The 25,908-nt window shown below is 42.1% G+C and overlaps 1 protein-coding gene across 4 annotated transcripts in view; it reads left to right on the forward strand.

Annotated features, from left to right (window-relative positions):
• The first annotated feature begins 278 nt into the window (after positions 1–278).
• Positions 279–25,908, forward strand: part of atm (ATM serine/threonine kinase) — a 49,364-nt gene continuing 23,734 nt past the window's right edge. For 2 of the 4 annotated variants that reach the window (XM_080771977.1, XM_080771979.1), the window contains exons 1-35: positions 315–407; positions 833–972; positions 1,104–1,225; positions 1,548–1,693; positions 1,963–2,127; positions 3,098–3,263; positions 4,116–4,354; positions 5,705–5,874; positions 6,842–7,020; positions 8,486–8,857; positions 9,000–9,203; positions 9,726–9,827; positions 10,062–10,290; positions 10,456–10,587; positions 10,970–11,095; positions 11,721–11,810; positions 12,411–12,591; positions 13,022–13,215; positions 13,546–13,625; positions 13,810–13,965; positions 14,564–14,636; positions 14,727–14,857; positions 15,400–15,517; positions 15,782–15,955; positions 16,046–16,221; positions 16,365–16,608; positions 16,920–17,035; positions 17,385–17,511; positions 17,725–17,924; positions 18,213–18,387; positions 18,813–18,971; positions 22,792–22,924; positions 23,222–23,317; positions 23,652–23,823; positions 23,929–24,070. In XM_080771977.1, coding sequence (XP_080628103.1) covers positions 901–972; positions 1,104–1,225; positions 1,548–1,693; positions 1,963–2,127; positions 3,098–3,263; positions 4,116–4,354; positions 5,705–5,874; positions 6,842–7,020; positions 8,486–8,857; positions 9,000–9,203; positions 9,726–9,827; positions 10,062–10,290; positions 10,456–10,587; positions 10,970–11,095; positions 11,721–11,810; positions 12,411–12,591; positions 13,022–13,215; positions 13,546–13,625; positions 13,810–13,965; positions 14,564–14,636; positions 14,727–14,857; positions 15,400–15,517; positions 15,782–15,955; positions 16,046–16,221; positions 16,365–16,608; positions 16,920–17,035; positions 17,385–17,511; positions 17,725–17,924; positions 18,213–18,387; positions 18,813–18,971; positions 22,792–22,924; positions 23,222–23,317; positions 23,652–23,823; positions 23,929–24,070 — 5,361 coding nt within the window. In that variant the 5' untranslated portion in view covers positions 315–407; positions 833–900. Of the gene's footprint in view, positions 408–832; positions 973–1,103; positions 1,226–1,547; positions 1,694–1,962; positions 2,128–3,097; positions 3,264–4,115; positions 4,355–5,704; positions 5,875–6,841; positions 7,021–8,485; positions 8,858–8,999; positions 9,204–9,725; positions 9,828–10,061; positions 10,291–10,455; positions 10,588–10,969; positions 11,096–11,720; positions 11,811–12,410; positions 12,592–13,021; positions 13,216–13,545; positions 13,626–13,809; positions 13,966–14,563; positions 14,637–14,726; positions 14,858–15,399; positions 15,518–15,781; positions 15,956–16,045; positions 16,222–16,364; positions 16,609–16,919; positions 17,036–17,384; positions 17,512–17,724; positions 17,925–18,212; positions 18,388–18,812; positions 18,972–22,791; positions 22,925–23,221; positions 23,318–23,651; positions 23,824–23,928; positions 24,071–25,908 lie in introns of those variants that run through there. The other 2 variants (XM_080771978.1, XM_080771980.1) reach the window with 2 other exon arrangements.

The raw sequence follows: 25,908 nt of genomic DNA on the forward strand, positions 1-25,908 counted from the left end.
TCTACAACTAGCTCTATGCTGCTCTACCTTGTTGTAACTGGGATCTTAATTCCATTGGAGCGGACACGGAAACGGTGTGTGTGTGTGTGTGTGTGTGTGTGTGTGTGTGTGTGTGCGCGTGTGTGTGTGTGCATACCGAATACAGAGTAGGCGGACTCTGGACCGGATCAGAGCCTTGAGCAGTAGATAGAAACCCGGCTTGGAAAGGCTGCCGACGCGAGGTTGTGACGTCGTCACACTGCTGGGGCGGGCGGGAGTTTCCTCTGGTTCCTTCTTCCTGCGCGTGTACTGCGTGTGTCAAATCAAGTGTTGTTGTTTTTTCTTTGGTGTGTAGTGTGTGGAACACACAGTTAATGTCAGTAGCGGTTGACCAACATCAACACTTTAACGCAAACACATCAACAGAGGTACTGTCAGTGCTACAGAAACACGTTATTATCGCTAGAAAGCAGTCGTTTTTGTTCTGTCACTGCGCATGTCGTGTGTATTTCAACCAGTTGCCCTGCTAATTAGTTCTAACTCATTTCGGGACCCTCCACCTTTTCTGAATTTTGGGTACCTCGGTCCAAAATTCAGAAAAGGTAACCAAGGGTCCCGAAAGGGGCTAGTGTTTCTTGTACCTGACCTGGACGTTAGCTTCACAAGGCTAAGATACGTAATGCTATTGTGTATTATAGTAAATTGTCATTTGAAATATTTTACTTTATGCACGACATAATAATGAAATATAATGTTCCCTTAGTCTGAATTAGGACATGATAATGTGGGACCAGCTAATGTAAAGCAAACATTTCCATCAATAACCTTCTATCCTGCCTTTTCCCTCTCCAAGTAGACAATTGGCAGACTGGCCACATCTTGTGGATGGAAGGTTCATCTCCTTAGTCTTAATACACAACAATGAGCCTGGCTATTCATGAACTCCTGATATGCTGCAGGGGTTTAGAGAATGATAAAGCTACAGAGAGAAAGGTAATTGCAGCCCATTATAAATAATAATAGCATAGATAAAACAACATTTGTTTACCACACAAAGCTATCATGTATGTCCATGTATACTACAACATTTTGGCACAAGTGAAGTTGGTGTCTCTTCCTATCAGAAAGAGGCTGAACGCTTCATGCAGCTCCTCAGAAAACCAGAGATTGTGCAGGAGTTGGATCGTATCTCAGGAGCCAAAGCTGCCCAAGGCTCCAAGCAACTCTCGTGGGATGCTGTGTTTAGGTAATTAGACTGCCTTTAGCATATTATGCAGAAAGGGGGGGGGGGGGCACATGTTCGCAGTCTGTTTAATGCAACATAGCTTCACATGCACACTGATTTTACATAAACTATTGAAATATTGCCTGGATTGTCAGGGCTTTTTCCCAATTAGAACCACCCATTACAAATTAGTTATTTGGATACAAAATATTAGTTCTATGTCCTCTTATTTCAATTAGATAAACATTGTTTATCAATATGTATGTTTGTATGTACAATGCATTCAGGAGATATAAAGACAATTATAATATATAATGATAATAGCAGTCTTTTTGCCTGTTAGGTTTTTACAGCGCTATGTCCAGAAAGAGACTGCGGGTATCCAATCGAAAGCAGCCAGTGTTAAAGGAGCCACTCTGACAGTACGGAAGAAGAAGTTGGAGGAACTTTCCAGCCTGATCAAGTTCTTCATTCGCTGTGCCAACAAACGTAAGGACCAGTAGAGGCAACACATTTAGATTTCACGCTCAATATCCAGCAGTTTATTACATTACAAGACTTGTCTCAAGTTTAGCACAAATTACTTGGGTTCTATCAAATGTATTTCCAGTGTTCATTGTCATTAACCAATACTTATAAGTGGTGATCCTGCAAAACTTGGTGATCTCACTGGTGATGTTTTCATTTAAAGCTTTAGATTTTACAGTCTGTTTTGGAATGCAGTATAACATATTTCACTCCGTCTAACCCCCTTCCAGGCGGTCCACGTCTGAAGTGCAGTGACCTTCTGAGACATGTGATGGAGGTGCTTCAGAATTCTTACACCTGTACAGTCTATGGAGAAGACTACAGTAGTCTCCTGGTTAAGAACATTCTCTCCACCCGCAAATACTGGTGTGATGTCACCTCGCAGCAATGGCAGGGTCAGTGTGGGCTGTTCGGCTCAATATTTACTCAATCACCTTTTAAGATAGTTTGATGTTATGGATGAACAGTTACACTACAATAGAACACTCGTCATTCAAAATATTAGGTTTTTGTTTTGCTTTAATTTTGTATTCAATTCATTGAATGTCCTAGCCCCACGAGTCAGAACCCAATGGTAGTAAAGTTTCAGACATTTTTAAGACTTTATACCATGGGGTCCTGTTCCAGCGCTAACCTGCTACCTGGTACACAAACATAAATAACTTCGGAAACGTCTTTGCTGCGGTTTTGTCACGTGGGTCCGATGGTCCAAAATAAGCATATAAGAGACAACGGACACGCCTGCGAATTCTCCTTTGGCGCAGAAGCCGTTAAGTATTTTTAATCTGTGTTTGACCGATTTGGTAGCTTTGATTCCTCTCTTCCTTGTTTATTGACTTCCCATTGTACCACCTCCAGCTGCGGTTGGCTAGCTGTGCGTCCCTACGTTCCTGCCTCTGATCTGCTCTGTCATAGCTAGCCACTATCTAGCCAGATAGGCGGTACAATGGGATGTCAATAAACAAGGAAGGAAGAGAGGAATCAAAGCTACCAAATCGGTCAAACACAGATTAAAAATACTTAACAGCTTCTGCGCCAAAGGAAAATTCGCAGCCGTGTCCGTTGTCTCTTATACAGTAGCTCTTATATTCTTATTTTGGACCATCGTACTCATGTGACGAAACCGCAGCAAAGACGTTTCCGACGATATTTATGTCTGCGTTCTATCATTTGCATAAGAAAACAAACTTCCGAACAGGAACATGGGTCGGCACGATAGAATGAGCTGACCCAGGGCGTCCCTAACGGAAAAGAAAATCCGCCCCTGTTATGACTTGTCATAACGGGTGTCAAATGTAAAATCTAGAGTAGACGCATATAAACATAATGAATTAATTACCGTACATTTCTGTTTATTATCCCTAGGTCTTTTAGATCTTTACTGCGGCTTGTTTAACACTTCTTCCAAGTCCATCAACCGTGTTTTGGTGAGCAGGGTCCTCCACACGGTGGTGCAAGGCTGCTGCACGCAAACCGAAGGACTCCACTACACTCTCTTCAGCTTCTTCTCCAAAGTACTTCTCAATGTCAGGTAACATTGTGTCAAATTCCATCAAAATCGATATGTCTTGTGTTTTACTGATAATTCAACTCTATACTATTCTTGCCTTCTCCTTGAGTGGAATTCAGTAGCTGTGTTTCATTGTAGGTTTTAGCCCCACCATCAGCAGGATGCTAAGCAAGAGATAATGGGCTGTATTTTGCGTGTCTTAAGTACCAGGTCTTATTCCCTAACTTGAGTAAACTAAAGACCTGGAGGCGTGATCAATGCCATTTGGCTATTCTGAGTGGCCAAAGAGCATTGATCACACCTCCAGGTCTTTAGTTTACTCAAGTTAGGGAATAAGACCTGGTACTTAAGACACGCAAAATACAGCCCAATGTCTGCCTAGGTGGTCATTGTTGATGAAAGTGGTTAATCACCCTGAACGTGATTTATTTATAATCAATGACCACCTAGCCAGATATTATCCCACTTAGTACACGAATACTTAATACATAAATTAATACATTTACAACAAAACAAAGTATTTCCTTGCTTACGGTAATGAAAGTATTCCAAGTTGGCCAAGTCGCCTCGGAAACATGGAAGTGAGTGTTGATGAAATGTAATCAAATTTCGGGTACTGCATCGTCTATTTCTCGCTTCAAATGTTTTAAAAAACATTCTTGAGAGCAACGTTTAAAAAAAAAGTCCCCCCATTCTGTGTTTCCTGGAACTGGAGGTCTGAAAAAAATCATTAAATCACATCTAGGTGATGTTCCAGTCTTCTCCATGGCTTCATATATGGAGTGGAGACGGCCATATATGGAGCATGTCACAAGGCGTGATAGTAATCTGTAATCAATAACATCAACTCTCAACTTTATGACACACCTGCAGGCAAGAGAAACATTCAGCTGTGGCGGAGCACCTGGTCTCAGCTCTAAACGTCTTCCTGAGGTCCGCAGCCCTGAACTGTCGCATGAGAGTGTGTCTTCTGGGAGAGGATTTAATGCCCCTCGTCCTGAATTTCTGGGCTGACATGAGGCCCAGCTCTTCTCTCAAAGATGAGCTAGTTGAATTCTTCCAGTTGCAGCTCTGTGTCCACCACCCCAAAGGAGCCAAAACACAGGAAACGGGTACTGTAAATCATGTTGAGTGACGGGGACCCATGCTTATTTATACATATTTTCTGTTAAATGGCCATTGTAAGAGCTCAGTACTGTAGTCTAGGCATATTGGCTTTGAGCACTGAAATCCTTAATGTTTTATTGGTTGTAAAGTTGGTGATCGAAGAATTAACCCATTCTGACCTGAGATCAGATTCATACGAGGTTTCCACTGGACACACACTAGGTCTGATTAACCCATTCTGACCTGAGATCAGATTCTAAAAATGTCAGTCGTTCTTTGATTTTTCAAAAATAGCAGACCTACAAGCTCGTAGCGCGCCACTCGGTGGCGCGCTATGAGCTTGTAGATCTGCTATTTTTCAATAGCTAAAGCATAACATGATGCTAACACCAAAATGGGTGCCCGGTCAGAATGGGTTAAGGGATGTGGTCCATTAATCTAGTTTTCCATTAGTCATCATTTTACATTAGTTAACATAAGATGTATAATGGGATATATCCCTTAAATCTGATGTTGCATCATCAACTTCTTTCATTTATATTAGTATTATTTTTATTTCACCCCAATGCAATGTCTGTTTTTCCTCCTCATTTTTGTTTCTGTTTATACAAGCTGTTTTAACCATGTGTAGAAAATGTATCAGTTATACTACTAAGCCCTTATTGAAAAACCATGGTTCTTAACCACTTCAACCCCATATACCTTTATTGACAGGACTACGGCTTCCTCTTTTTTTCAGTACACTAAATAGTTTCACTTCAAATATCTATATATATACACATTTGCGCGAAAGCAACGCCCACATTCCTCTGTGGCAGAAGCTCACATTTTTGGCGAGGTGTCGACAACTTTATTTCTCTTCAGAAGCGTTAATTTTATAACTGCGATCATGCAGCATACAATCAGAAATGAGCCCTGAACGTCCGTCCGCCCTGAACGACCCTTAAAAAGGGTTTTAAAGACGGCGCTGAAACACGAAGGCGGGCAAATCCGTAAACGATTGGCTACGCCTGGACACATGACACGTGTGTCTTTCGTTCGTCTTTCATTCTTAATTTTTGCTTAGACTTGAGTGCGCTGAAGGCACGTGATAATTCTAGTCAATGTACAAGCTCACAAAGTGTCGATTTTCACAGAATATTTACCCTAGAATAGGGACGCTTGTGCTCATGTGGTCATGATAATGTGACCATGCTTATGCCATTAAAACCGGGATCATTCTGTGTCATTTTAGATTTTTGTGTTGACTATTCAAAAGATGCACAAGCTTGCATTTTAGAAGTGTGAGAAGTCTGAGAACTACTGATTTAGAAGGCATTTATGTCTTAATGGGTTATTCTTGTGTCATGTTCAAGGTGCCTATGCAGAGGACTGGACCAAGTGGCACAGCCTGCTGTACAACCTGTATGACGCTCTGGTCAGAGAGATCAGCCATATTGGCAGCAGAGGGAAGTACGCCACAGGAACTCGACACATAGCTGTCAAAGACGACCTCATAGTGCTCACAGCTGATATCTGTCACCAGGTGAAGTTAAACTCACGGGTGTAATAATTGCTATACTGAGTATTGGCTTTGGGGACTGAAAATGTTTGGTTGAAACTCGAAACTGTGTTTACCCAGAAACATTCATGCATGCACAGTGCACACTACTGTGCTTTCCCCAGATAGAGCTGTGACACTAGGTGAAAATATATAATAGAGCTAAACATTGACCTTGAGCTCTGGCCTTTGATTAAATTAAAAAACAAACAAAAAAAATAATGCAGGTTGTGACCCTATCCCTAACTGATCGGATGCACGCTCCCAGTTTCTTTTCCCCGCGACGGACATTCTCGCTTCTAAACCCCTTTTTGCTTTTCCCTGTGCTGTCACTAAGCAATAACGTGAAACAGAACACAAAGATGAGTACAATTTGTTTTATAACTAGTAACCACCAGCACCTCTCTCTCTCTGTCTCTCCACACACTGTGTGCGCAGTCTGCACGGCACAGTGTCCGTGGCACAATATAATAATATAGCATAATAGGCCTAATATAAAAATGTCCCTCTATCTGTGACTGTGATCAGCTCCTCACACAAATACATAACTCCTCTCTCGTGCATGCACGCCTGATCAATCTCAGCAACTGTTTGGGTAAATGTATTTTTCCCCCGATCTCAATGGAATATTGCTGGTTCAGCAGGACTAAACGAAATAATTGCGGGATGGTTTCGGGACTAAATGGGACTTTTTTCTGTTGCGGGCGGGAGCGGCGGACAGGCGGTAAAAAATGAAATAATTGCGGGAGCGGGCGGGATTGTTCTGAATTTCAACAGGAGGGGGTGGGAGTGGGATTAATAAATCACTCCCGCGCAGGGCTCTAGTACCTTGCTTAGTCATTTATATATACTTCATTTTAAATGTACAATTTCACAGTTGTTAAAGTCCATAAAAAACAGTTCTCTCCTATGGTTATTGACTTCTTGTTCCTGTGTTTATTGTGTGGTGCAGCTGTACAGTGAGGACAGTGATCTTCAGGTCCTGGAGGTAACCCAAGTCCATGCTAGAGCTACGCAGAGGGGCAGTCCCACCCACAGCACACCCAGCAAGCGCAGGCGCATTGAACTTGGCTGGGAAGTCCTTCGAGACCACCTGCAGCCCCAGCACAATGACTTTGACGTCATACCTTGGTGAGCAATCTGTTTAATATGACATAGTAGAAGAATAATCCATTAAGATTGTATATTTTATTTTCATGATTTTGTAGCCACCATTTAACTGACATTTGACAAGAAATGAAAAGAGGTTACCTTTCTGAGTTGTTCCAACTCATATTGGTTGGTCTGTGCCATGCGTCGACTCTCCAAATAGAACAGAGCTCTGAGAGACGCATCATCAGGTTTTGATGTGTCCAATTGGCACCTCTAGTGATGTTGATGCGTTTGATAATGTGTGCATCTGACGCTTACAGTTTGTCAGGGCCTTTATTGAATTAAAACTATGTAACTTTTGAGGGACGCTATCACCTCCTACATCTGGCTTTTGGAAATTTACGTATGGCAGTCAAGTCTATGCACGATGTTTGTATAAAGAAATGATGCGCCCCTCACTTCCCACAAGCGTGATTTATTTTTTAATGAATAGAAATGTATTAATAGAAATGTGTCCAATGTGAATAGAGTATGTAATACAATAACTTGCGGTGGCTGTATTTCGTCTCCCTGCTCTTCTATTGAGACATTTAGATTGTGTGAAAGGTCATGTCTCACCTAGACACAGGGTCTGACATGAATTTTGACCATTTATTTCCTGAAGAAGCAGGCAGGCTAAAAATAAAATAAAATAAATCACCAGTTGTACAGAAAACCTGCTACAAATCTGACAAATTACATCGAAAAGGTATCTAGGGATAACATTAACATATGCTTTGCTCACCTTTATACATAGTAATTAGGCATGTAACGATTCACTCAACTCACAATACGATTCGTATCACGATATGAGGTTCACGATACAATTTTGCACGATATTTTAAACAAAAAATATTTTCCAGAAATAAATTAATTGTACATAATTTATCCCCCCCCCCCCCCCCCCCCCGAGCTTTTCCCACATTTTGTATTTAACTACATTGATGATGAGCATCAACGACCTGGGCACAGTCACAACGACCATCATCACCTGTACAGTAACAGACACACACAGCTCCTCTCTACAGTGCTCTACTACTGAAAGTGATTAATTTCTCTCCAAAGCACTTGAATATGATGGAGTATGAATGACTAAAGCTCACATTTCACATCACACACCATAATTCACTAGCCCCCCTAAAAACTTTAATATCCTGGGCCATGGCTCAGCGGTCCAGGCACCTTGGCTGGTAATCCAGTCTGGCAGTGTGCCGCGGGTTCGACTCCAGATCCCGACGGCCTTTACTGCATGTCTTCCCCCCCCATCTCTCTCCCCATTTCCTGTCAGCCTACTGTCTGTCCCTCCATAAAATAAAGGCGAAAGCCGTGAAAAAAACCCATTGAAAAACTTTAATTTCGATATACGATATATATATATATATATATATATATATATATATATATATATATATATATATATATTAGTAATGTACACTATTATTTTGAACTTTTTTGTTCTAAATAGGCTCCAGATTACAGCAATACTTGCCTCCAAGTACCCGTCCATGGTTCCCAGCCAGGAGCTGATCCCTCTACTCTCTGTGATGTGCCAACTCCTAGCGGAGCATCGCAGAGTAGAGAGGGCAACGTATGTGTTGCGTTGCCTGAAGGAAGTGGCACGATGCCAGGCCAGCAACCCGGGGAAGGCCCTGGCCCACAAGGCAGAGCTGGATCGGTTGTGGGTCCGGGTATGGGTCCTGGCACTGCGAGGAGTCAGCTCACCCCACACAGAGGCCTTCAGTCTGGACCTCCTAACCACCATCGTCCAAGGCGGTCTGATCGCTGTAGACGGAGAGTTCTGGAAGCTGTTCTCTGGCACAGCATGCAAATTGTCACAGTTAGTACTATATTCACTGTATAATTTGTAAAATGTATATCCGTCACTGGAAATAGTGCCTTTGTTCATTGTGTTTGTGTATGTGAACACATCAGCAACATCTGATGACCTCTGTCTTATATTCTTGTCTGTGCATATGCAGAGCTGCTGTTTTCTGTCTCACCTGGGCCCTGTTGAAATGCCTGGTCCCTAAGAGCCTCGCCCTGGGTGCAGGTTGGGACTGCGTGAGAGCCACGGATGGTTCCGGAATGCCCAGCCTGAAGGAGATCCTCATAGCATGGCTGCTGATGACCGAACAGAGCGAGGAGGTGGAGGACAGCTCCAGACCTCACCCCATCATCTCCAGGTCAGCACTGCTGTCATTTCAGGCCCTGGCCTATATCGTTGAGTGTGGATGTTTAGTTTGGACAGATATGTAGGAGTCTTTAAACTAGCATATCTAGTGCCCGAGGTAGGTCCGGAGGGACCAAAACGTTGCTTCATTAAATAAGAAAATACTCATGTACCGAGCAAATACACAGTGTACGGGTGTACCTTATTGCTTTCATTGATGTCCACTGGCCTACGCACCTGTGCATACGCCTGATTTCTAGGTTTGCGAAAGTTTTCTCCTACAGAAACTAGCATATCTACAAGATATACAAGCTAGTATATCGTATTAAATTATAAATTGTATAGGGCTTAAGTGATTAAACTGTTCCTTATTTTGCCATGGACCCTAACTAGCCTGTCTTTGGGGCTTTTGCCCCTAACAGCTTAAAGCTACACATACAGGAGAGAAGCTTCTTCTAAATATTGATTTTTTTCAGTATTTGCTCAGCTAATGACGAAAAGCCTCAAAGTTGATCTCTCATGATTTTGTGTTCAGGGACTTTCCTCACAATTTGATAGCAGACATTCTAGTATCTTTGACCCTGAAAGACACCAGATCTGGCCTGAGTTTCCTTCTCGGCTCTCAAGTACTGGAGAGGTAAGGGAAAAGATAACCAGTGTCCTAAATGCTTACACTAACCATGCTTTTCTTTGTCAATAAAAGTCCTGAAAGCCTATTTCTTATTCTTTTATTTTAATTAATTAAACATAATAAATTGAGAGATTTTGCGTTGACCACAGCCAATGAATTATATGGTTTAAGTGGTTAAAATTACATTTATTAAAAAGGTTAATTCCTTTGGGATCAATTTTACTTCTCCTCTGTGCATAGTGCATTGTTCCAAGAGCAAGCAGGGTACAAATCTGAAGACCCGCTGGCCGAGATTGAGAGACTATGCCTGCTGTGCAGTTTTGATGAACTGCCCTCAGAACTGAAGGACAAGGCTGCCAGCCCAGTGACAACTGATGGCCAAATCCCTGTCGTCCCCAGCCTCAGAGAAAGGATGGAGCAGTTACTGTTGGGTGTTGCCCAGAATGTACTCAACTGCTACTCCCCTGATGTAGGTAGTGGTCAGTTAGATTTGAGAATGTGTGTGTTATGGTGGGAGAAAGTGTCCACAAGTCAAATGGCAGAATGTTTTTTATTTTGTTTAATATTATTAATATTAATATTTATTTTATCTGTGTATAAATCTGAGATTTATGGTTCTCTATATTGTGTTCAGTCTCAGACTATGTCTCCAGAGTGTCTGGTACGCTGTTTCAGTCTGCTGACTGGAGTTCTGGCTGCATATGTTGCCACTGGAGTCCTAACGGAAGACGAGGCCTGTCGTTCTCAGCTTTTCACTAAGGCCAAGGTACTGGTCAACAACAAAGTAACTTTAGTTTACGTATATGTTAACTAGCTGTTTTAGTTTTTTCCCTTTCTAAAAATAAACACTGGATTATCTAATTAGAATATATGACTGGTATAAAAACCAGAACGCATGTGAATAGAAGATGATGGGGTTTCACAGTGTTCAATCTTTCAACAATATTTCTCTAACCTTTACTTTACTAAATTACTATTCTTGAATGGTTTGTCATCAAGCTTCACCAAGCTTCATTTGCAATAGCCAGAAAAGGGCAATTATTACCCCCTCCCCCCACCAAATACAGTACATTCAACAACAGACCCCATGCCTAATGTTAACGGTGGCTTTATATTGTATTATATTTATATATATCTTTATATTGCAGTCTCTGGCTCAGGACTTCAGTGAGTTTGTCTCCAGTGTGAAAGTGAAGCTGAACGAAGAAGGTACTATGACTGTACTGAGGTCTGTCATGAAGCTCTGCACACTGTCTGCTGGGAGGAACACCAAGGTGAAATGGCATCACATCAACTGCAGTAGTATTGGAAGAAGTAAAACATGGTGATGGTGGCTGTAATACATACTAGTCATACAGAGATATATAGTGGTTCTACTGTTTACCCCACTGAGCCTGCCAGCATTCACAACATAAAGTGCCTTTAGAGCAGTGGTTCCCAAACTTTTCAGGTTGGTGGCCAAAAGGCCGCTTGTAGATAGATTGGCTTGATTGGTTTGTTTGTTTAAAGAAAAGAAAATACAAATTTTGAAATGGGTCACGACTCCACAAAAATTTGGCCGTGACCCACAAATGGGTCCCGAACCACTATTTTGGAAACAGTGCTTTATGTGGCCCTATAAATAAACGTGGCCCCAGAAATGTTTGAAAAAACAACCTACATTGTCTTCCTAGCATTGATCTATATTGCATATAGTCTACAATATGAGATGATGAGATTCAATTTATTGTCAATATACAGTACTGCATATAAAGTACAGTACAGCGAAAGGTATTTTCGCATCTCACCAATATGATTTTTGGTGAGTGCTGGGGGAATTTCACAGCACTATTGTAGTTCTTTGGCTTGCATTTCGGGAATGGGTTTTAAACCTAAATGTCTTTTGTTCTGCTCTCACAGGATAGTGTTGGCTCCATTTCCTCCAGTCTATTCATTAGGATTCTGCCCTCCACACTTCTCAGTGATCTGGCAGAGATTTGCAAACTGTTGGTAAGCGATAAGTACCTCTAGCACAGTTTGCATACTAAAATGGTCAGGTCACACTATGTACAATCAGTATATATTATTTCTTATATTAATAATCATAGGCGTTGCTATGTAATATTATATTTGGAATGCCATGGTGGTAAAAAAAAAAAATATATATTTTAAAGAGGTAAAAATAAAAGATAATTTTGCATCCGAATTCAATACATCTAAATTAGTTCAGTATTAGTAACTACATTTTAATTTAGTTAAGATATGTCACCAAAGCATTATTGCATGTGATAATGAGATTGTACTGTGTAAACCTGTTAAAAATATAAATCTGAGTGTGTAGAAATGTAACCAACACAGTTGGTCACATAAACTGACTACACAGTTTATGTGTAGTCAGTCCTATGTAGGCCTGTCACAATTACATAATCGCCTAATGGCAATTCTTTGAAACAATTGTGGAAATAGCAGATCTATAACAGCATTTAAACAAACTTAAATCGTCAACTGCAAGTAAAGTAAAATAATAATGGTGACAGCCCTAGTTCTGTGTCCTATTGACCGACACAAAGCTCACTCATTGGAACTGAACTTGTTCCCATGTCCCGTCAGATGAGCAGCGCATCGAGGCTGTCCAAACCTGTACATGAGGACGAGCCCATGGATGACGACTGGGACTTGAGCAGGACTCAGCAGGAAGATGACCTCATGGACATCTCCATATCCAGTGACCCTGGCACCAGCGAAGCCCACCGGCCGAACGGAGATGGCAGTGATGCTCCCTGTGCATCCGGTAAGAAAGTGGAAGGCAGGGGCTGACCATACAAAGTAGAGTACACACTGTAGAGAAGGACGTACATACGGTATGTTCAAAACCGTTATTTATCAGGAAATGGAAAAAATAAGAATCTGGATATGGATATTGAAGTTGCAAGATCCAACCTGGTGTCTCTGTTTTGGGCATGTTATTTGGGCAAATTCTTTTTCAATATGTTACAAAAAAGAAGTGAGCATTTAGATTAGTTTGTGCTATAAAATAGGGCATTCATTTATGAAATATTATAAAGCATGGAAATAGATTTATTTTTCAGGTTTTATACCTGACAATATAAGTGTCCATGATATGGAACATCAAGACATACCCACCTGATTGTACCAAGATGCTGTGTAAATTAACTTTGAATGATGACTAATGGAATGTCCTGGATTGGCCCTTTTCTCAGGTGCTAAAAGTGTTCTAGAGGAGGAGTGTCTGGGCCAACATGACCTGGCACTTCTTGCCAGTCTGGAGTTCCTGTGTACGTGCTCGTCTGTCCTGCCCAACCACAGCCTCCTGTTTAAACCACAGGAGGTCCGCCGCAGGCTGCTGCTGTTGCTGGAGCACATGGACTGCAGCAAGGCCCTGCACCTCAACATGGTGAGCAGCGCTGAAGCCCGATTAATAGTTGCGTGACAGTGATGCACAACGGAAATAGACGTTCTGTAAGTTCACAACACTTTGCATGCTTGTAGATGGGCTGTGTTTTTGTGCACAAATGGGTGTGGATTCTGTGAAACAGTGAATGATAATGATGATGATAGTGGTATAGTATATGAGAACATGACATCTGGCAGGGAAATCTGTATTTTATTTTGTTGTGTGTAGTCGCATCATATTAATAAAGCCATACCATTATTTATAATTCCAGTTGGTAGCATTGTAATCGGGTAGGTAGAATACTGGACATTGATCTTGTTCCTCTTCTAGTACCTTGTCCTGTTGAAGATGCTTCCCGTGGAAGACTCTCTCTCACCAGAGGATTTCGATGCACTGCTCAGACCTCTGGCGTAAGAAAGCATTTCCCTCACACACTAATATCTATGGATTATGATATATATATACATGTTTTAAATAATATACATGTCCTATGTTTTTTGTATTACAATTACAGTAATGTATTACAGTAGGACCTTTTGAATGTAAAAAGCAGTTATTGATTCAAGACCAATTGGAGCATGTTTTTTTCCGCAGGGACCTGTGTTCGCTGTACCGCCAGGACCGGGAGGTGTGTGCCACCGTGCTGCTGGGGTTGTTACCGGCCATAAGGAGCCTTGGACAGACCCGGCACATGCCCGAGGACATGAAACACGTCCATGGAGCACTGCTCAAAGTCGTCTCGGGCTTCTGGTCAGTGGCACATTAACCCATTTTGACCTGAGCTCTAAAATGTCTTCTTAGTTTTCTGAAAAAGTTATGTTTCTACGTCAGTGGTTCTTCGATTTTTCAAAAATAGCAGACCTACAAGCTCGTAGCGCGCCACTCGGTGGCGCGCTATGAGCTTGTATATCTGCTATTTTTCAATAGCTAAAGCATAACATAATGCTAACACCAAAAGGGGTTCCCGCCAAAAATGAGTTAAACATTCACATAATAAAGTATCTGTTTGGTATAGCTATTGTAATCATGATTATTTATTTTTGCACATTTGAAGAATGTTATTTAACCATGTTCACTATTTACTTACCGGTATTTTACATATTTGTATAGCAATGGCATGAACAGTTTCGCTATTATGAATACCGGTATGTCGGTTGTCTGTTAATAGCTCTATGAGGAGATGAAATTAATCCATTCTTCATAACTTGGCCACAATACTGTATATCAATTTATACATACAGTATATACAGCTATGATTGATTTTCTATAGACAGACAGCCATCCAGCCCGAAAAATATGGTTCATCTTAAATGTAATGTAATAGATGTTTGTCTCTGCTCTGTTGCAGCATCCTGGCACAAAGGAAAAGCACACCCACTGTGAGAGCTGCATTGGTGCAGTGTCTTGTTGCCTTGCTAGAGGTCAGCTTTCAATACACACTTTGGCACAGTTTTGCTCTTCTGTAGTATAATTTATTTTTGATTTTCTGATTTCATGTTTTCCTCCATTAGGCTGATCCATGCTGTAAGTGGGCAGTTTTAGACCTGAGCGAGGAGGAGCTTGCGGTGTCTGTAATCCTCCCATCTCACCTCTCAGACTCTCACCATCATGTCCGCATGCTGGCAGCCATGTCTGTGGAGAGGTAGTGAACCATGCTAAATGAAATGACAAAAAGCTATAAGAAAAATAAAATAAGTGTTTTTAGCCTAAGGTTAACAGCAGTGGTTTCCAACCAGTTGTCCTTAAGGGGTTTCCAGGTGGTCCGCAGGTAAATGATGGAGAGTTGGTATTGGTAACCAGATGGACAGATAGATCTTTAACTCCTGAGAGAGTAAATTGAAACCAAATGGACCCCTTGGTTTAATTTAATAATTATTCTTAAACATCTGCATTTACAAGAAGTCTACACAGATTGAGATTGTAGAATAATTGATATTTTGATCAATGTTTGCCATGTTTGCCTATGGAACGACAACAAAATATTCCATGTCTTGGGTCTGAGAGGCAAAATCTCATCAAATGGTGGTCCGTGGCTCTAATGCCAAATAAATAATGGTCCAGTTGAAAACCACTGCATTAGATTAGAGGCAAGGTCATCACGAGGGGTCAACGCCCAGGCAATCCTATGTATATATATATATCTCTTATTATTACTACATCACCATTCATTGTCCCTGTGTCAAGGCTCTTTCTGGAGATGAGACCAGATAGCCCAAAGGAGACGAAGATGCTCCCCCAGAAACAGCAGCAGGCGGCCTTTGAGAATGTCTACCTGAAGGCACAGGAGGGCATGAGGTTCCCAGTAAGTTCACATTTTCACCTGCAGTTTTGCCACCAATCTGCTGTTTATCTACTGTATATTCCTCTCTTTCTGTGTGTGTGTGTGTGTGTGTGTGTGTGTGTGTGTGTGTGTGTGTGTTCATGTAGAAAATAGAAGAAGAAATGATTATTATAACTAAAGCTAGCAAAATAAACTAGTTGTTTTATTGCGTCCCTTAACTATAAGGGCATAAAATGCACCCTATTTTAATCTTGTTTGTGTGTGTGTGTGTGTGTGTGTGTGAAGAAAAGCGGCGCTTCAGATGACCTTTCTTCAGACGAGGCCTTCAACCGCAAGGCCACGCTGTTGAAGAGTTTGTCGCTGGTCCTGTGCTGCAGTCCTGTCTGTGAGAAGCAGTCTCTGTTTGCCCTCTTCCAGTCATACAAAGAAAACAATATAGAGGAACAGCTCATTAAAAAGGTACGGGCTTAATTACCTACAAACTCGCCTTCTTTAAAACGAACTAGGACAAGCAATTTCATGTTTGTTTCTCTATCGTCCACCCGTCAGGTGTTGTGCAATGTATGCAGAACCCTGGGCTACAGGAGTGTGAAGAGTTTTGTTAATTCACACCTGTACTACCTGGTGACCGAGTGGCTGGGACAGAAACAGAATGACAACAGCTACACTCTGGAGTCCTTCCCTTACACCCTGCTCGACCACAACACGCTCAACGATTTCTACAGGTGTCGATAGAAGTCATTTTATTATTAGTTTTGCTGTATAGTAAACCTTTCAGCACAACTTCAGCAGCATTTCAGAGACTCACAGAACTCTACTCAGTGTTATGTCATCACATGGGATGCTAGCCTGTTTCGTTGTCTTCTAGCTCCTCCTACCAGGTGCTGGTCCCTCACCTGGTCTTCCTGGATGACTTTGAGCAGGTGAAGTCTATCGGTAGCCAACTTGGGAAGGATTGGAGGGAGCTGCTGGCAGATTGCTTCCCTAAGATCATGGTCAGCATTCTGCCATACTTTGCCTTGTCTGGCCAGGACACACAGGTGGCCCTGCAGAGAGAGAAGGCCCACAAGGTCTATGACCTACTGAAAGACAGCAACTGCCTGGGAAAACAGGTGAGAGGGTTAAAGTTTATATACTGTAGAATCAAAACATATGCCAGTGTTTGTCTGTTTTTCTTTACCTCATCATTTACACATTATATTTGTTGAAGGGTATTCCATGAGTGCATATATTTACATAGCATTGGTATTTGAAGTATTGAGTATTGTTTTGGGGTATTCTAGGGGAAATTTTTCTAAAATGTATTTTGAAGATAACAAAAAAAGCAGAACTACAACTCACATTTGTCATATAACGAAATATTATCCAATTCTGTTGCGTTGCATTGTGTTATGTTACGTATTACATTACTCTATGTCCACAGAAAATTGACAGCTTGATCCACAGTAACCTGGCAGACATAGTGGTAGAACTGCTGATGACTCTGTATGAAGGACCAGGAACTGAAGGGCAGACAGGAGACCTGAAGCGCTTCATAGGGTAGGAGCAACTAAAACACTTCATCCAGTCAAAGTGTTTGTAAATGTGTCATCAAAACACACAAGGCAAAGTGTCACACTATGTAGTGATGTAAAAAATGACAAGTTAGTGTCTGAAAGTGACAAATAAATAATGTTACCCCCTTTTTGTATTGTTTATATTATTCTGATTTCCAAATGGCCCCCAACGTGATTTAATGAATGGCATTTTATAGCGCTTTTCCAATTGCTCAAAGCGCTTTACAATGGTTCATCAAACATTGGGATTTAAAACAACCAATCTAATCTTTTTAGAGAGAATCTGCAGAATTATGAAAATGTCTAATACTCAATTGGTTACCTCCCCATAGAGAACTGGACCCTGCACCAAACCCTCCATTCTTCAGCTCCTACGTCATCAAGGCCACCTTGGACTACCTCAGCAAGTGTCACAGTGCCAACCACAAGTCAATAGTAGCCATTCTGTCTAAGACCCCGGTAAGATGCACAGTGATAAGTACAACACGATTTACAGCAACGGCAAGTGATATTGTCAGACAGTGTTTGTGTGCAATAAGATTATAAAAGTTTCTCTCAGAGGTGGGAGTACACCACACGGTACTGTATATGTTACTTAACTTTTGTTCGCTCTCTCTGTGTTGTCTTGTTGTGGTGGTGGTGGTCGTTGCTGCGACAATGGCGACGTTGCAGATTTCCATCCAGAGGATTCTGCTGGCCGTGTGTGAGAAGGCATCTGAGACGGCCAACGGCTACGAACGCCACCGCATTCTGATGATGTACCACCTGTTCGTCAGCCTGTTGCTCAGTGAGGTGAAAGACGGCCTGGGCGGAGCTTGGGCCTTTGTCCTCAGAGACATCATCTACACGCTGATACACCACATCAACAGCAGGTTGGCTTGGCACAAGCATGCACGCCACACACACGGGTGCACGTATAGCTGCTGCTGGGCAGAAACCTCTCCTCTCCATATTCTCATAACTTGTTGTGTTGTAGATCTGTTATTCTTGGCTAAAGTTCTCCTAAGAATAGGGATGCTAGGTTTAAAAATAAATCACACGCGTGTGAACTGAGGGGCACTTATCATCATACATCACATTCCGTGCTCAGCCCCCTGAAGTAACCATTTTGTGAAACTGAAATGTTAAATATTTGTGCGTTTGTTTGAACGTTCCACCAGACCAGGCCCGTGTGAAGAGGTGTCTGGCCGTAGCCTGTCTCTCTGCTGTGACCTGCTGGTTGAGGTGTGTCGGGCAGCCCTCCAGTACTGTGGTGATGCTCTAGATAGCCACTTGCAGGTCATTGTGGGTACTCTCACTGCGCAGGTGACCAGCCGGCCTGCCATCTCGCAGCAGGTAAACACTGGGCTCCATGTACAACAACACACATTACTTTGGCTTTTGCATTGCATTACATTTCAGTGTCGTGGTTGTGGATTTCTTGCAGTCCAGGGTTCGATTTGTAAAAGAAACGGAGGGGGGGAATTTACTTAGCAGTGGTGGCCATTTTCTGATTCCATCTACCTAGACTCCAGTCTATACACTACTAATCACATATCAAGCCTTCAATTTAGACAAAAGGTTATTCTACAGCCTGTCAGTGGGTTTTCTTTCAGATGAACCGATTTCATAATGTTTGTTAGTTACCAAAGCAAGTTTGTGTGATACGAGGGTGTAGTCACTAACAGCATCCACCAATATATATACATCTTACACTAGCGGTATGTTTAAGTTTGCCATTCATGATGGATTCTTCCATGGACTGCTGCCTGGCCATTCAGGTGCTGGGCTTGCTGCAGTTCCTGGTGATAGAGAACCAGGAGAAGTTGAAGAGAGCCATCTGCAGGCTGCAGCCCTTCCCTGACAGGCCTGAGTTCAAAGACCTGCATGCTGTGCAGCACAAGCTGAAATACAGCTCTAGGACCTTCACTCTGCAACAGGTAATGGAAACAGACCAGCTAATATAGGCACACATAACTTACTGTACATATCACTTTACATTCTGTTGCTGGCATTCCTCAGTCACATGTAGGGCTGCCAAAGTTAATTGAAGTTTAGTCGATTATTAAAAAAAGTAATTTATAGTAGTAGTGTGTACAGTAATGTACAATATGCATGTGTATATATATATATATATATATATATATATATTGTTTTGCTTTTACTCACATGTTAGACAGCCTCCACATGGATCTGCACATGGACTACACGCTTTATAGTCCCTTTTCTCCTCAAAATGAGACAAACTGCCATCTTTGAGACCTTATAAAAGTCTAAACTTTGATCACGCTAAGAAAGTGAAACCATTCTGCAGCGACGCATCGCCTGGAATGAGAATCTGACTCAACTATGAACGGCTATCACTTCCGGGGCAGGAGGAAGTGACCTGTCTTGTAAGCTCACTAGAATTTCGTGCGCGCTTCGCGCGCACTCATCCCAGAGCTACTTCGCCACGCACTATGGGAAGAATTAAATGGCGGGAGTTGACTCCACATGTAGTAACGGATGGGTTATTGGAAATGTACCATTGTTTTGTCCTGAATATTTCCACAGCCTAATTACTAAAGGATTTTGACTGTGGGACAGACATACAGTCTGACATACAATAGGCTACACGTGTGCACAGTGAATAAACAATGACCTATATGCCCAGAGTTCTTAAATTAACATAGTTGGATTTTAACAGAAAGACAATGCCATAAATCAGTCAAAGTAAGTGACAGACTCAACAGTAGCACACAGCATGCAAGGCAGCGATGCATGCATGCAAACATGTTTGTCCAGCTGAGATTTAGTGTCTCCATCTCTCTGTGGAAGAGGTTGCACATGACCTGTACGGCCACACTGAGGCGCTGCAACACAAACACAGACGCAAAACAACACCACGCTGTTTGTCCAGTTGACCCAAATCAACACCAATACCTAGCCTGTTTGTCCAAAACACAGTATCTGCTGGCCACGTTTCTACTTCGCCACAACCTAATGTTAGTAACAAATGTAGGGGAGAGCCGCCAAGGTTGTAACGCTTCACGGTTGTAACATGGACGTTATATCTTGATTGGTCAACGCCACCATGACGCCATCGCGTCAGTATGTGTACAGCAACGTACTCTACGTGGCCAGGAAGTTTGAAGTGTTTACCTTCAAAATGCGTATAATTTTACACCTGGAGTATATGTGTGCTACAATTTTTGTCTTTGGTGTTGGTGAATAAAAATCCACATGGATGTGTTCATGCTTATGTTCTTCATTAGTTTGCATCGTGTTTAGACGGAATTCACGTTCATTCTGGTCTGTAAGCAACTGCAAAGAAAACTTGCAAAAGCGGGTCATTTGTAACATGTGTTACAAATGGTCCGCTTCCATTCAATGCGATATGTAATATTTACATATTTGACATATTGGCCAATATTATATGTTCTGAAATTGTATTGTATTGTGTAGTGTATTCTAAAAGTAGTTTAGGGTTGTATAACATTGTACAACTCAATCAATCAAACGTTTGTTTAATCAATGTATTGCCCCATTGAAAAAAAAGAAAAGGCCAAACTGGTACACCTGATACTATTTAATATTTCCCTTATGTTTGATATTTTCTTATCACATCCATGGTATGAAAACAATGCTAAGGAGTTGCTTCAATGAAATATAATTGCTTTAAGCTGAAAACGGGTTATTAGTTATTATGTGTAGTGTAGTGTAGTCAACATGTTAAGGCTCATACACACTGCCCGGTATTTGCTGCGATTATGCTTTCGGGGAGCATTGTTGGCGCTGGCCGACAAAAAACCCTGATCTGACGTTAAGTGGTGCCCAAATGGTAGATCACGATCTACAAAGGCTTTGCAGGTAGACCATATGACATGGCAGTAAAAATATATATAATTTTAATTTAAAAAACGATTTTTGCATCTTCCGCTTTAGATGACCTGAGATTACTTGAGTGATTGACATAAAAAAGGGCCTGTCAGCTCAAACACACAATGCAATACTTGTTGTTGCTTACAATCATCAGTAGCAAAGTCAAATACCAACAAAAATAAAAGCCTACGATTTGCATTTCCCCCCCTCTATTTCCCATTCCATGTGCATTTGTCTTATATGTAGCCTATATGAAAGGCCCCTCAATTACATTTTGTCACTATTTTCAGCAATGGGATGATAGTTTTATTTGGTGGGTATGTTGAGCTGGTCGTTTTGAAAGTAGCTCTCAAGTCCATAAAACAAACTAACATAGGCTACTTCTCTATAAGCAGAATCATGAATAGGCCTATTTAATTTATACAAAAGGAGAAGAGAGAGAGAGAGAGAGAGAGCAATGTGTTTGTGGCTCAAACTGTGTCTAATATTGTTTTAGAGCAGTGGTTCTCAAACATTGTCATGGCAAGAGCAAAGGAGGCCCAATATTTTTTCAATCTACAAAAATAATCCCAAAATGGCTGATAAATTAAATTACATTACTTACTAATCGCTTATTTGGCAACACTGGCCAGCTTTTTGTTGCAGCTCCGTGGCTGGGAGTTGGGAACTTTCTGTTACAGTTAAATCAATATAAAAGTACCACACAACTGAAAAGTTGCGCGACTGTGTCCGCAAGTTAGAGACGTGTGTGGCTATAATGACGCACAGCTGTTATGTAATCGCGCGTCTCTAAATTGTAAGCGTGTGTGTGTGTGTGTGTGTGTGTGTGTGTGTGTGTGTGTGTGTGTGTGTGTGTGTGTATATATATACATTCCGTCGGTAATTCCCTGTAGGCTTCACGTGAATAATGTTGTGTGCGCGCGTGCGGAGAAATAGTTATTTAATGAATCGCATGTTGGTGTGTGTGTGTGTGTGTGTGTGTGTGTGTGTGTGGGGGGGGGGGGGGGGCAGTTGGCTGTGTGGCGAAAATAGGCAAAGTGATCGGTGTAAGGGTGATATTTCGGCACAATCCGATTAATGAGAAAGAACAATGTTGATGTAACTAAGGGAATCGTCGAGTCATTTATTTTGTAAACAAAGAGATTTAGATGGAATAAGCGAAATAGCGATCGTATAATTCTCCCCCTCCTTCTTTCTCTCATCAATGTCCTGCGCGAGATCAGATTCTGTGCTGCGCGAGATGACATTGTCAAGCTAGGGTGGGGGCGGGCCTGGTACACACACACACACACACACACACACATGCACGCACGCACACACACACGGTCGCCTGCAGACCCAGCTCCCAGCGAGTGCTGCTGCTGCAAGCAGTGAGTGTAGAGTAGGCGTGGCGCAGCATTAGAAGGGCGCAGCAAATACGACATTGAGGGGTAGAAACCATCCCGGGCGCGTGGTTCATGTAACATGTGTGTCACTGTGAAAGACTGGCCCCATTAAGTGAACGTAGTTGGCGTAGTAGACGCCAACATGACGATTTTGGTAGACGCCAACATGACGATTGTGACGTAGGCTGTTGACGTTGAGCAATAACAGCGTGTTTCATATAAAAGTAATATTTGCAGAGTAAATAAGACACTTGAACGGCTAAAAAATAGTCTATGTCAGTTCGGGGAGCGTGCCGAATTTATTTTGCATATAGAGATGTGTGGTAAAAGTGTGGTTCGGTCGGAGATAGAGCACAAAGAATGAGTATGGGTACCACTTCTCACTTGTATAAAGAGATAGTGCAGATCGATAGAAAAATCGTGACGAAAATAATGGATAGGCACATTGTTCTGCTAATGAAAAAAATCTTTGTTTTCCATCAACTGTCTCCATGATGATCGATCCTCTACACAGGAGATTGACCACTTCCTGTCAGTGACGTCCTGTGACTCACTGCCCCTCACCAGACTGGAGGGACTGAAGGAAGTGACCAGGCAGCTGCATGCCCACAAGGGACAGATCAGAGGGCTGCTCCAAGACTGTCACGGTAGGACAGGAGTGTCCATGTGCTTCTGCAAACCGCTTATTAAATGGTTTCAGTGAAACCAAGAAGAAAAGAAAAATAGTGTAGATTTGAACTATTTTATAATATTTTTCATAATTAAAAAAATGGGGTCCTAAGGCCCTTACCCCCTTACCGTAAGAGGTACAGTAAGTCTGCACACCGTCTGAAGCACTTTTGCTACACGGTGCTACATGGGTTGTGAGATCACTGATGAATCTTTGCTATCTTCACTCCTTGGTTCCTGTGTGTAAAATGTCTCTTTCCACCTCCATATCACAGAAGACCCTTCTGAGAGTGTACTGGTGAAGCTGGTGCTCAATCTGCTGCAGCTCTGTAAGCTAGCAGCCAATCACCCGGGAGGAAGTGACATCCTCGGTAAACACTTTTATATGCCGCATCCTAAGTCAAATAATTACAATAAATCTTGTATTAGTTTATTTTTATTCTTTATCTGAAATCTGTTCCACCGTACATACAAGTGTGTGCATATGCATTTCTATGGAGCCCCAGAGTGGCCATTGAGAGGAAAAAAAATAATTATTAATTATTAACTTGAGCGCACAAGTTAGTAATTAAAAAATATCTCTCTCAACGGCTACTGCGGGGCTCCATACAATTGGATAGTCGCTGTACAAATACAGTATGTGGTGGGGATTGTAGTTGATTCCTGTGTGTGTGTGTGTGTGTGTGTACTGTATGTACCCTGCAGAGGCAGCAGGTAGCTGTCTGGGGGAGCTCGGCCCAATCGATTTCTCCACCATCGCTATGCTCCATTCCAGAGACCCTCTCTACACCAAGGCTGTCTCTCTGTTCTCCTCCACTGAAGCTCAGAGCCTTTACATCATCCTCAACTGCATGAACAATGCCCTCACTCACCACAGGTAGGCCTTCAGGAATTAATCTAGTGTATCTACAGCATCTAAACTATCTTACCTACAGTGTAATCTATTTTATCTACAGTATCTAATTAGTTTATGTCATCTCAGCATTGAGGTGAGGCAGGCTGCAGCCCAGTGTGTACAGCACATCCTCAATTCTCAGTCTGGAGCAGACTTCTGGGAGCAACATAAAAACAACGGAGATCCCATGTTGGTGTACCTCAACCCCTTCAGAACCTCCAAGAAAAAGGTAGGTCACGCACATCTCTTTATACAAGTGAGAAGTGGTACCCATACTCATTCTTTGTGCTCTATCTCCGACCGAACCACACTTTTACCACACATCTCTATATGCAAAATAAATTCGGCACGCTCCCCGAACTGACATAGACTATTTTTTAGCCGTTCAAGTGTCTTATTTACTCTGCAAATATTACTTTTATATGAAACACGCTGTTATTGCTCAACGTCAACAGCCTACGTCACAATCGTCATGTTGGCGTCTACCAAAATCGTCATGTTGGCGTCTACTACGCCAACTACGTTCACTTAATGGGGCCAGTCTTTCACAGTGACACACATGTTACATGAACCACGCGCCCGGGATGGTTTCTACCCCTCAATGTCGTATTTGCTGCGCCCTTCTAATGCTGCGCCACGCCTACTCTACACTCACTGCTTGCAGCAGCAGCACTCGCTGGGAGCTGGGTCTGCAGGCGACCGTGTGTGTGTGCGTGCGTGCATGTGTGTGTGTGTGTGTGTGTGTGTGTACCAGGCCCGCCCCCACCCTAGCTTGACAATGTCATCTCGCGCAGCACAGAATCTGATCTCGCGCAGGACATTGATGAGAGAAAGAAGGAGGGGGAGAATTATACGATCGCTATTTCGCTTATTCCATCTAAATCTCTTTGTTTACAAAATAAATGACTCGACGATTCCCTTAGTTACATCAACATTGTTCTTTCTCATTAATCGGATTGTGCCGAAATATCACCCTTACACCGATCACTTTGCCTATTTTCGCCACACAGCCAACTGCCCCCCCCCCCCCCCCACACACACACACACACACACACACACACACACACCAACATGCGATTCATTAAATAACTATTTCTCCGCACGCGCGCACACAACATTATTCACGTGAAGCCTACAGGGAATTACCGACGGAATGTATATATATACACACACACACACACACACACACACACACACACACACACACACACACACGCTTACAATTTAGAGACGCGCGATTACATAACAGCTGTGCGTCATTATAGCCACACACGTCTCTAACTTGCGGACACAGTCGCGCAACTTTTCAGTTGTGTGGTACTTTTATATTGATTTAACTGTAACAGAAAGTTCCCAACTCCCAGCCACGGAGCTGCAACAAAAAGCTGGCCAGTGTTGCCAAATAAGCGATTAGTAAGTAATGTAATTTAATTTATCAGCCATTTTGGGATTATTTTTGTAGATTGAAAAAATATTGGGCCTCCTTTGCTCTTGCCATGACAATGTTTGAGAACCACTGCTCTAAAACAATATTAGACACAGTTTGAGCCACAAACACATTGCTCTCTCTCTCTCTCTCTCTCTTCTCCTTTTGTATAAATTAAATAGGCCTATTCATGATTCTGCTTATAGAGAAGTAGCCTATGTTAGTTTGTTTTATGGACTTGAGAGCTACTTTCAAAACGACCAGCTCAACATACCCACCAAATAAAACTATCATCCCATTGCTGAAAATAGTGACAAAATGTAATTGAGGGGCCTTTCATATAGGCTACATATAAGACAAATGCACATGGAATGGGAAATAGAGGGGGGGAAATGCAAATCGTAGGCTTTTATTTTTGTTGGTATTTGACTTTGCTACTGATGATTGTAAGCAACAACAAGTATTGCATTGTGTGTTTGAGCTGACAGGCCCTTTTTTATGTCAATCACTCAAGTAATCTCAGGTCATCTAAAGCGGAAGATGCAAAAATCGTTTTTTAAATTAAAATTATATATATTTTTACTGCCATGTCATATGGTCTACCTGCAAAGCCTTTGTAGATCGTGATCTACCATTTGGGC

This window comes from Protomyctophum bolini, assembly GCF_963924005.1.
Source record: "Protomyctophum bolini genome assembly, chromosome: 9".
Taxonomy (NCBI): Eukaryota; Metazoa; Chordata; class Actinopteri; order Myctophiformes; family Myctophidae; genus Protomyctophum; species Protomyctophum bolini.